The sequence below is a fragment of the Nicotiana tabacum genome, chromosome 14, assembly GCF_000715075.1.
Source record: "Nicotiana tabacum cultivar K326 chromosome 14, ASM71507v2, whole genome shotgun sequence".
NCBI classification, from domain to species: domain Eukaryota; kingdom Viridiplantae; phylum Streptophyta; class Magnoliopsida; order Solanales; family Solanaceae; genus Nicotiana; species Nicotiana tabacum.
This window is the reverse complement of record NC_134093.1, coordinates 8,083,732-8,096,429: the sequence shown is the minus strand read 5'-3', so window position 1 is coordinate 8,096,429 and position 12,698 is coordinate 8,083,732. Positions and strand designations below refer to the sequence as shown.

General features: G+C 35.1%; 1 protein-coding gene across 1 annotated transcript; it reads right to left on the bottom strand.

The window, feature by feature from the left end:
• Nucleotides 1–10,543: 10,543 nt before the first annotated feature.
• Nucleotides 10,544–11,257, bottom strand: LOC142168795 (secreted RxLR effector protein 161-like). Its single transcript, XM_075229948.1, has one exon. It carries the CDS (start codon nt 11,255–11,257, stop codon nt 10,544–10,546), a length of 714 nt encoding a protein of 237 aa, XP_075086049.1.
• Between the last annotated feature and the right edge of the window lie 1,441 nt (nt 11,258–12,698).

Below are 12,698 nucleotides of genomic sequence, written 5' to 3'. Positions count from 1 at the left end.
GTTCATTTTTCCAATATCCTTTGAAAAATTATTTATATCTATCTAACGTTGCGAATAAATGTGCCCGCGCCATTAACCTTTTGGTCTACAATGGCCCTATCCTAACGCGGCAAAGGTTTCAATGCAAAGTATTGGGGCAAATTTGTATGTTATGCAAAGTAGATGGATAAATTGGATAAATTTGGACCTTTTCCTTTCCAAAAAAAGTTCTAAGTTATTTAAAAGGTTTTAACTGTAATTTTGGACACCTGAAGCCAACGATTCTAAAATTCTGTTAGAAGTAAATCCAAGATGCAACCAAAATTTGTTGGGTAGATTGATTATAATTAAATTTGTTGGGTAGATTGATTGTAATTAGGGCGGCAAACAGGCGGATCGCATTGGATATGAACGGGTAGAAAACGGGTGATACAAAAAACGAGTAAATTATCCGATCCGACTCATATTTAACAGATAGTAAATGGGTTAACCGACGGATAATATGGATATCTATATTATGGATATCCTTCTTGAATATGATCACTTTTGGGAGAATTCTTAGTCTCTCAAATCCTAATTGAGGAACCCCGAATTTGAGTCTTTACAAATGTAAAAGTTAAAACTCATTGGTCATCCATCTTCTAAGTAGATAATATGGTTCTTATGCATGTATTTGATCTGTTTTTAAAAAGTTCATCATTCAACCCATTTTCTAGTGATTAATATGGATTGATAACTATTTTTGTAATCCTTTTTGCCACCACTAATTGTAGCAAATTCTATTTATTCTTTGCCGCTTTGGGGTATGGGGCTTACTTCCTAGCCTTATTGGGAGTAGTGACTAGCGTTATAGGTCGTTGGGCTTCTGACATCGACTCATCTTGCTTGGAAGTCTTAAGAATGCAGCAAAAACTAAGGTTTCCTCTAGAGTCAATCGTGAAAAAAGCACGTCATCTTATGTCACGAAACCGACCTAACACAACATAGCCTAATTAAATAACTCAACCAGTTTTAACCCAATACAATTTCAAAAAGAACCATTCATTTGACATTGATTGTAACTAATTAAATAAGTCAACCAAATTTAACCCAATTAAATTTCAAAAAGAATCATTCATTTGACAATCTTGTTTGAATGTACCAGAATTACTATAAAACGCACTGTTAAAAAATGATAAAATTTCTCATCGGAAGTAAAATTGACCAAAAAAAAGGAGGAACTTTCACACTAAGATTGCTACAAATAATAATTTCCCATATTCTTCATATTAAATTATTGATTTGGTAAGTAAATCCTCCTCTAGTTGTATATATTGGTTAAAATTTAAAATAGCAGCATGATCTGACTTTGACTTTAATCCACAAAATTCCTACTATTATAAATTCTCTCTATTACTGCAATCTCTCGAATTCTACTATAAAAGATAGGTAAAGTGACTACTTTATTCACTAAATTATACAATGAAAAACTTTGGCCTATCTTTTCGCTGTTCCATTTTCCTCATAGCTTACATTTGTGGTATGTTTCTCTTTCATTTTTCCTTGTCGTGATTAAAAAAATAAAAATAAAAAGTAAGAACATGAATAGTCACACTCCCTCTATGCATTCCCAAAATGAATATCCGTTCTTTATAATTTACCATATTACGTACGGATTTGAACGAACCTAGTAGTTCTTGATTAAATTATGTAATTATAATAGAAAATTTGTCAAATATGTATAAGTATTTAATTACGAACTCTGTTACTAAAACGAGCTATAGGTTCGGTAGCAAATACAGAATTCATAAACTTCAAATTCAGACGTCATTTCTATCGATTAAGTGAGATGATAATAGTAATAAATCAGGGTTCAAATACCCAACAACGATTAGAAAAAAAAAGTCAAGTGATTTTTTCGCATCTCTCTCTAGATATATATAAAAGGGCAGTCGGGTGCACAAAGCATTTCGTGTCCACGCAGGGTCCACGGAAGGGCCTCACCTCAAGGGTGTGATGGATACAGCGTACCCTAATGCAAACATTAGTGACTATTTTCACGGCTCGAACCCGTAGTCTATAGATCTCTCTAGATATATATACATCATTGAAAATAACTTTTACATATGAATTACAAGATACTGGTTTCATACTACTCATATATATATTATTTGATTTTACAGCCATGTTCGAAATGACTCAGATTTTCTCAGCAAATGCTCAGTATGTATGTGCATCACATGGTAAAACAAATCTTCCTTGTTCTGAAGAATTGCCAATTTGCCAAAACCTTTGCCAGAGAGATTATGGACCCTTTTATGTTAATTCAGTGTGTATTGATCAAGATCAAGGAGGAAGTTTTTGTGTATGCTACTTCAATAGTGGTGGCCCATGTTCAAAGTTAAATATTCATTAAAACTTATATACTTTTTAATTTTTCATTCTCCAAAAAAAAAAAAAAAACATGCAAAGAAACAAAAAAAAATCTATATATAAGATTGATGTATCCACCCAAACTTGAATGAAAAAGAGATCTTTTGATCTAATTTATAGATATGTCTTGTATATTCTTCATTAGTGGCGGATCTAGAATTTTTATTAAGGGGGCAAAATAGTGACGGAGCTATTTTTAATTAAGGGGTGTCAACACACCCCCAAAAAAACTATAATGTATTTCCAGGTAAAACAAATTATTTTTTGCATATATACTATATGTTTAACTCCCGTTAGTTTTTTCGATGTTTAATTTTTTATATATTGACACCTTTTCGTGGAAATTCTAACTCGCCACTGGGTCAAAATATAATGTGATGATCTGATAGGTCATTTATAGTTTCAACCTTCATTTCTGTGCTCCGAGACCTCGATTAGCTCTGTTTTAGCATGTCTTGATTTGCATGCGCAGTCCGTGTCTTATTCCAAAAAATATTTATGCGAAAAATCTAAGAAAATGTGAATTTTGTCTTTAAAATGACTAGAGTTGACTATGGTCAATATTTTGTGTAAACGAACCCGGGTCATTATTTTTATGGTCCTGGTGGGTCCGTATCGTGATTTGGGACTTGGGCGAATGCCCAGAATTGAATTCGAAAGTCCCTATCTTGTTTTGACACAGTTTGCCGAAAACTAGCATTTTTGGAAGTTGAAGAATTTCAAGGTATGACTGAAAGTTGACTTCTTAGCTAACGGGTTCGGATTTTGATGTTAAAACTTGGAATAGTTCTGTATTGCTATTTGAAATTTGTCTGCAAATTTTGATCCAATTCAAAATTGATTTGACATGATTCGGACACTTAAACATGATTCTACTCTTCTTGAGTTTCACTTTGAAAGTTCATTCGTTTTGAGGATTGATTCGTAGATTTAGATGTTATTTTGGTGATTTGATCACGCGATCAAGTTCGTATGATGTTATTACACTTGTGTGCATGTTTGTTTGGAGCCTGAGAGGATCGAATGAGTTTCGGATAGGCTACAGTGTGATTTTGGAATCAGGAGAATAGTTGATGCCTTCACTGTTGTCGGTGCTCTGTAGCTGGTCTCGCATTTGCGAACAAGGCTTCACATTTGTGAGCATGGGCTTGATTGGGAGAGTCTCGCATTTGCGAGGTGAATGCTCGTATTTGCGAACTTGCAACTGTCGCTTTTGCGAAGGCATAGTCATTTTTTGCAACTCAGCGTGTTCCTGGGCAAACTTCGCATATGCGAAGGGATGGTCCACATTTGCGAGGGATATGGGTTCGCATTTGCGGCCTCTTTCTCGTAATTGCGATGTTGGTAATTGCGAACAAGATATCGCAATTACGACGTCCACATCTGGGTAAAAGAGGGGGAAAACGGGATTTAGCTCATTTCTCACAAACTCTCGGCCCTAAATACCCTAGAGGCAATTTTCTAAGAGGATTTTCTTCCCAAAAATATTAGTAAGCAATTTTAATCCATTTCTTTTCAAAACATTAAATCTATGATTCTCATAGTAGAAATTAGGGATTTGGGTAGAAATTGGGTTTTTTGTAAAATTGAGATTTAGACCTCAAATTGAGGTTGGATTTCGAAACTAATGACATAATCTCGAGAGTGAATGGGTATTTTGGTTTTGATCTGAATCTCTGATTTTGACCAAGAGAGCCCAGGGATGACTTTTGTTGACTATTTGGGAAAAGTGTAAAGAATTTAGCTTTATGTATTGCAATTGATTTCCCTGATTGTTTGATAATATCAAGTCGCTTTTTATTAGATTCGATTGGTTTGGAGGCGGATTTTAGAGGAAAAGCCCGGTTTAGCTTTGATTTGCTTGTAGAGCGAGGTACGTATTGGGTCTAACCTTGATTTGAGAGAATTAGGAATTCTTGAGCTATATGTTATATGAATTACGTGTGTAACGGCGTATATGCGAGGTGATGAGTGTATATACGCCGTCAAAATAATTGTTTTCATGCTTTCCCGTATTTCATTTATTATCTTACTCCATGTCTTAACAGTTACATGCTTGAATTGATTTCTATGCCGTAACTTGTTACTTGTCATTAAATACTCGTGTGCAGTGGCGAAACTACGAATTTTTTCAAGGGTATTCAAATTTGAAAGAAGTGAAAAAAAATTCCCGATGAAGGGTGTTCAATAAGTGTTATATACCTCTAAAACGTAATATTTTACCTATATACACAGTATAATTTTTCAATGAACTGACCACCCTTGTGACCATGTGGCTTCCCCACTGCTCTTGTATTGAAATATTCGTTTCTTCCATGATTCCATGATTAATTGCTACTTACCTTATTTGTCTTACTTGTACACTTTAACCGTCATATATTTGGCTTGTCTTGTTACTTTGTATTAATTGTAGTATTCCTTGATTTGGTACGTGGTTCCTTTATTGCTTTGCTTCATATTCTTTAATCGTAGAGATTCTTGTGAATTGAGTTGTTGGATTGATTAGATTTATTGGATTTGTTTATGGATCAGGCTGCACGCCGCAACGGTTGTGATGTGATAAAATAAGGGAGGATTTGATATTGATATGGTGGAATCGGATTGCGCGCCGCAATAATTTTATATGTTATTCTTGATGTTGATATGGTGAAATAAGGGAGGATTGTATTTGTACGGTGGGATCGGATTGCGCGCCGCAATGGATTGTGTATTTTGTATTCATTGTTGTTATTGTGTTGATTTTCAATGTTGCTACATGAAAGTATGAGATCGGTTATTTCGGGTTCTCTGATTACAAGAGTTGAATTCTTTTTCATAAGTTGACTGCCTTACCTTTCCTATTTTTTCCTATTATTATTATTAGACTGCATACAGGTTATTATAAGTGACCCGCCTTATCCTCGTCACTACTTCGTCGAGGTTAGGCTCGACACTTATAGAGTACATGAGGTCAGTTGTACTCATACTATACTCTGCACTTCTTGCGCAAATTTTGGAGTCGGTCCCAGCGGCGGTCAGTAGATTGCTCGAATTTCGTGCCCGACGGAGACTTGAAGTACAATTATATGGCATTCGCAGCCGTGAAGTCCCCTTGTACATCACTCTAACTGTTTGCTTTATTTGAGACAGTTATGCTTTCATTCAGGCTTTTATTTGTAGTACTCTAACCGTTTGTGTACTTGTGACACCAGTTCTGGGATTGTATCTAGGCATCGCTGTTATTTTGGTTTACTCACTCTATTTTAGTTTTATTCAGTTTCTTGGTTATCATTTAATTTGATTTGTTAAAATGGCTAAAAACTATTTCTAACACCGGCTTGCCTAGTAAGTGAAATGTTATGCGAATCACGGTCTCGATAGTGTGAATTCTGGGTCGTGACATATAAAAAAGTAAACACGAAGAAATCAAGGAGAGTCAATATACAGTACTTATACATAAAAAAAAATTACCTAATTACATAGTTTAATTTTCCGGCGAAAAAAACGTCAACTGATACATACATAATAGCACGAGATTTTGATTATCTTTAATTAACTGTGTGCCAGATTTCGTCCATCCAAATCTCTTGGTTTGCCAAAAGTGGCATTCACATGTATTTATGCAAGCAGTGTCAGCTTATCATCACTAATCTGACTTAATTAATTAATTAATTAATTAATTATAAGTGAGAACTTTAGAGAACTTAAGGTTATACTTCCTGTTTGAAGTTGATATTGACTTTGTATAATTTTCAAGCAATATCGATCTAGCTAACACCGTACATATATGTAGTGTTCTACCGACGGGTTCAATTGAATCCATAACTTTCGATGCGGACTTAAAATTTATATGTAAAAATTCACTAAAATTATAAAAATAATAGATATGAACCCATAACTTTAAAAATATAATGGATTCAATGTTAAAAACCTTAAAAATTAAACTCATAAAATTTAAATCTTTGGTCCGCATCTTTTTTCTCTAAACACCAATGCACAATCACCACCAACGACCATTGCACTGTCACCATCACCATCACCATCCTCCTCCACCACCAGCGACTACCTTAAAACCATAAAACGCCAAGTAGCATAAGTTATCTACTCATTGTGCTTAGGGGCAGAGCTAGAAGCAAAGTTACGGGTTTGATCGAAATCAGGAGCTTTAGTCCATACTCCGATTCGTATTAAGAAGTCCATCAAATTATACAAAACTTAAATTCAAAATCCCTGATGTCGTTGCCTTAAAATTTAAAAATTATAAAATTAAAATTTTGGCTCCACCTTAACTTGTGAGAGTTACTACACTAAGAGCGCAACCAAAGAAAAAATAAATTACGACTTCACGAGAAATCCACCCGTATGAGACTTTAGCCAATATTATAATTAATAAGATAAATTATAAATGCGAGATTAGTTCTTTTTTTATTTAAATCAGTTTCACTAATTTGACCGGTGTTTTAAAAGGTTTTTTTGGGACTCGCCTCGGAGCTTGCCTCGGGGCGGGGCACTATCAAAACGCCTTGAGACTCACGTGTGGGGCTTAGTTCTGTGAGACTTACGCCCCCAAACGCCCGACTGTGCGCCCTAAACACGCCTAATGCTCAACGCTCGAGACGCGCCCAACAGTTCCTATGCAAATCATGTATTGAATTCACTAATTTGCACTGTTGACTCTCAAAATTCTTTAACAAATGAATGATTAAAGTTCGTTTTATCTATAGGAATATAAAATTGTGAATAACTCAAATAACGAACTATAGTATTGCATATTTACTAATTGAGAACATCGTGAAGGTGAATATCATTTGAATATTTTTTCTAAAAATAGATAACCAACATTTATATCTTTACTTGATAGATCTTCACGTCTTAGTTCTTTGTCTCTCAAAATTATCATATATTTCTTATTTTACTATTTAAAATTTATTTTATATTTACTCATGAAGGAGTAATATTTTAAATTACAGCGTTGATAAAATTTATTGAGTATTTACTTTTAAAGAGGTAAAATATACAGCTTGATAATATTTTCCAAGAAATTATAATTTTAATTGTTTGAAAGTAAAGAGGTTGTAGTTAATTTATATCTCATAGTAACTTTAACAATATTGTATTATTTATACTTCTAAAACATGCTAAATATTTTATTTTATATGAGTTTATTTAATTCTTTTTAGTTTTCTTGAACTTATAATGTATCGTTTATATTTTATTGTATTATAATGCTTTATTATTAATTCATAAATTAAAAAATTAAAGATCTGTGGAGCTTACGCCCTGTGTCTCGAGGCTTTCGTCTCGCCCCATATTAAGTAAAACGCCCCGCCTTTTAAAACACTAAATTTGACCATTGTACAAGAATTAGTTTGTACTGCTAATTAAAACAAATTACATCAACGAATTTGATTTATTTAATTATCAAATAATTTCAGGTAATTGCAGGTAATTCTCTACACAAATATTAATTGTTAACTTTTAAAGAATAGAAATAGGCCACTGATATTGTAAAAACAATTATATTATAATATAACTTAAACTCTTTTTATATATATGGGTCTCTTCATTAACTCTAAAGTTTGTTTGGCACCGTTTTTTTCTACTAAAAGGAAAAACATCCTTTTTCCACACGACAACAACTTCTTCAAATCCTATTTTCCTTCTCCAATTATTTTCCTTTTCTATATAATTAAATTATATGAAATAAACCCTTATAAAAAGCTCTTTCCTCGCCACTTCTCCAACAGCAGCACTCATTACACATAATGTCAAAGATGAAATCAGCCATTAATATTCCATGTGATATCCTATTTTGCATCCTTATTAGATTACCTGTTAAATCTTGTTACGTTTTCCATCTGTTTCTAAGCCATGGAATACTATAATATCCGACAAAGAATTCAAGAAAGTACACTGTGATCAATCTAAAGCGTTGGGACGCGAAAAATTGTTGTTACAGATAAATTTTACTGGCAAATTCGAGCTTATGAACTTGGAAAATCCTCAAGTTTCCAAAGAAAAACAAGAGTTTCCTCTAAAGGGATACCAATATGTTCATATCTTATGCTCATATAATTTGTTTAGTATTATTAAAGAAACATAGGGCTTACAAAACATATGTTTTGTGGAATCCATCGACAAGTCAACACCGTACTATTGCGTCATGTCAATATCTGAATAACTACATGCTTCCTCGCGCTTGTGGTTTGTGTTTTGATTCTGTAACTGATAATTACAAGGTTATATTGATCTGTAACTTATTTTACGCTGTTTGCTCTGTGAATAGTAACGATTGGACGACAAAACCAACTCTCCCGATCTTAGAGCAACGTCTCCCTAGTTTAGAACAAGAAACTAATTGGTGGTCATATTTATGCGGTCAGGGAATTAGCGTTGAGGGTTGTGTATATTGGTTTCAGGATCAGGAACTTGATGTGTATGTAAGTAGAGCTTCTACGATCATATATTTTGACGTGAAATCAGACGAAATGAAGGAGCTTTCAACACCAAATTTTGTCGATGATAATGAGTTGTTTCAGTTGACTACTTTGAAAGATCGCTTTAGTTTATATGGCGGCAAATCCAACAACATATGGAGTAAAGAGTTAGAACTGGACATCTGGATCATGGAAAAAGACGGTTGGAAATGGTTAATGAAACTTCGCCACGTACCACAACTTCGCCAGCATTATTTTGTAAAATACAGTAATTTTTTGTATTGCACAGAGAATGGTAAATTAATTTTTCAAGGACCAAAGAATCGCCATCTTTTCATTTATAATTGAAGGAACACGTTAATCTAAACACATTAGATTAGTTTGTAAATCGTAAAATGAGAACTTACTTGTTCTTCGTAAAGCGGAAGCGAAAATGGATTGAACCGCAACTGGAATTATTGGTCGGCGGTGGTTGTCATGGTGTGTTGGAGCAACTCCCAATTCCACAGTCTAAACCCTTATTTAGATTGAGAGAGAAAGAGCGCGTGGAACAATACTGCTTAGAGTCTTTTTGTTGTGTACACACTAAGTGTACTTATATAGGGAATATTAGGGTTAACTAATAACCCTATTGGGCCTTAGAGCATCCCTTATGGGTGGACCCAATATTTCCTACATCTCCCACTCACACATAAAGGGAGTGTTCATCTAGTCTGAGAAACATATTCTCAACTCATCTCCTCAATCATTCATACAGGAAAGTAGACCGTGCGACCAGCATACTGTGAGAGCTAAGTGCTATACATCTGTTAAGAGTATATAGCCTCTCGTCGAGCGCAAACCTGCAAGTAGATCATAAAGTATGATGTACCCTAAATCATATAAATCACATTTGATATAGTCTCAAAATCTCATATATCATTATTTCTTGTATTCACAATCATAACTCATAAGTTATAATTGGTGCACCAGTGAATACAAATAAATGAGATTGCATCAATAATCTTCCTCTTCTCACGATCCCCTTAACATTAGTTTGACTGTTTTTCTAGATATACTCCACTAGACCGAATCTGTGTACATGGTCTTTTGGAAACACACTAAGATAGCTAACATCACACTAAGTCTCAAGTATCTGATTGGAGTCTCTGAGGGTACAAAGTCTTGAGCCATCATAAAGGCTCTGGGTCTCACACAACAATAAGTTGAGAATGGACTTATGTTAACCCAATTGGTCGACATTAGCACACATGGTATGAAACATATGCTACAACATTTTTTCCCTTTTCCCAAGGAGCGTATGTCTTTATCTCATAAAGAATGTTGTACAGATGATATTTAGACACCATAAGTATCTAAATTTGAGTTATTTGATCTACAATATCATTTTTAACTCACATCTGGCTCACAAAGTAGACTTGATGAACGTTTTTCACCCTAATGACCTTATGTCATTGTTTAAGCGACATTCTGATTTTAAGCGAATAGCTCTCAAATTACCCTTATGATAATTTTGCTTAAAATCATGTCTCATTTCCTCACATCACTAAGATAAGGAGGCGGTTGCCTGTGTGAGAAGGCCAACCTCTTGTCTACCCGACATACTAATTAAAAAAAATAAAGAATGCACATAACATTCAGCATTAAAAATATGTATGTATGTAAATCAACTTTATTGATAATCAGAGAATATCAGTTTTGTGAACACGAGAAAACAAATAACAAAATAAAGTATCTCAGAGTCTACGCAAGCCTTGAGACCTAGTGTGTCTCACAAATGCATCTCTAGACAAAGGCTTGGTCAATGGATCTGCTAATATATCTTTTGTAGACACATACTTCACATTCACTACCTTGCGTCTAACCATGTCTCTCGCATAGTTATACTTGATATCTATATGTTTGGTTTTACAATGAAACTTTGGGTCCTTAGTGGAGGATATTGCAGCCTCACTGTCACAGACTAATATTGGTTCAGTATTTTCAGTGATATCCAACAAGTGCTCCAAGAACTTTTTCAACCAAACAGCTTCTTGTGTTGCTGATGCGAGAGCCACGTATTCGGCTTCCATCGTAGATAGTGATACACATGATCGTTTCTTACTACTCCATGATATGGCCCCATCACTGAGTAATAAAACATATCCTGAGGTAGACTTCCTCTCGTCTAGATTTCCTCCATGATCAACATCACTGTATCCAACGAATTGCAGATCCTTGCCGCCTTGATAACAAATGGAATAATCAGCAGTTCCCTTCAGATATCTCATGATCCTCTTTACTGCTTGCCAATGTGCTAAACCTGGGTCGGTTTGATATCTACTTACCAAGCCAACTGCTTGACAGATATCAGGTCTAGTGCACACCATAGCATACATTAGACTTCCGACTGCGCTCCTATAAGGAACTCGGCTCATTCTTTCTGTCTCTTCAGGAGTCTTAGGACACATCTGACTTCCCAAGGTATGGCCTTTACTGATAGGAGCTTAAACTAGGCTACTATTTTGCATATTGAATCGTTCAAGAACTTTTCTAATGTAATTCTCTTGTGAGAGATACAATAGTTTCTTTGGACGATCTCTTGAAATCTTAACTCCAAGAATATATGCAGCTTCGCCCATATCTTTCATCTCAAATTGAGATGATAACCATGACTTTATCTCGGTTATAAACTCCTTATCATTTTCAGCTATAAGTATGTCATCTATATACAATGTTAAAATCACAAGCTTGTTTCTTGATCTCTTGGTATAAACGCAATGATCTTCATCCATCATGGTAAAACCATTGGATACAAGAATATTCTGAAAGCATATATACCACTGCCTTGAAGATTGTTTGAGGCCATAAATAGACTTCAAAAGTCTACAAACCTTTTGTTTGTGGCCCTTTTCAATGAAACACTCAGGTTGTTCCATATAGATTTCTTCATCTAGTTCTCCATTGAGAAAGGCAGTCTTTACATCCATCTGATGTAATTCAAGATCCAGGTTTGCAACAATAGCTAGAACCAGGCGAACTGAGGTAAATCATACAGCATGCGAGAAAGTCTCTTCGTAGTCTATTCCTTTCTGCTGTGTATACCCTTTCGCCACCAGTCGAGCCTTATATCTCTCAACTGTGCCATCAGCCTTGAGCTTAATTTTGAGAACCCATTTGCTCCCAATTGCTTTGCGTCCTTCAGGGAGTTCAGCTAGTTCCAAAACTTTGTTGACTCTGATAGACTCCAATTCGTCTTCCATTGCTTTTTTCCATTTATGCTTAGAAGGGCATGAGAAAGCCTCTTTTACATTTTTAGGCTCGTTTTCTTCTTGTAGGAGCATCATAAATAGTTCGCCGCCTTCAACATCAAATCGTCGGCGGGGAATCTTTTTACGAGAACCACGTCTTATTTGTGATTCATCATTGTTCCCATTTGGATCAATGTTGCTCCCACTCGGATCAAGATCATTCACCCTGCTCCCACTTGGAACAAGATTTGTGACCATCTCGCTCCCACTTGGAACAAGATCCATTTGGTCACTTCCACTAAATGTAGAAGGATCACTTTCATTCGCATATGATGATGAAGGAGGTCTTTGATGAGAAACTAATTCATCATCTGGTAAAATTCTCCCACTCGAATGAAGTGATCCTTGTACTTCTTGATTCATTATATCAAATAAGGTTAGGTCTTGACCTACCTCTCTTTTCTTAGGGAACTCATCCTCTAAGAATGTGACATCTTGTGATTCAAACTCAGTTACACTCCCACTGTCTTGCTGACCTATAAACACATAACCCTTTGAGGTTTCAGAGTATCTTATAAAGATACTTTTCTTTCCCCTCGGGCCCAATTTGCCATATTTGTGAAAGGAATCATGTGTATAGGCAGCACAACCCAAGGTCTTA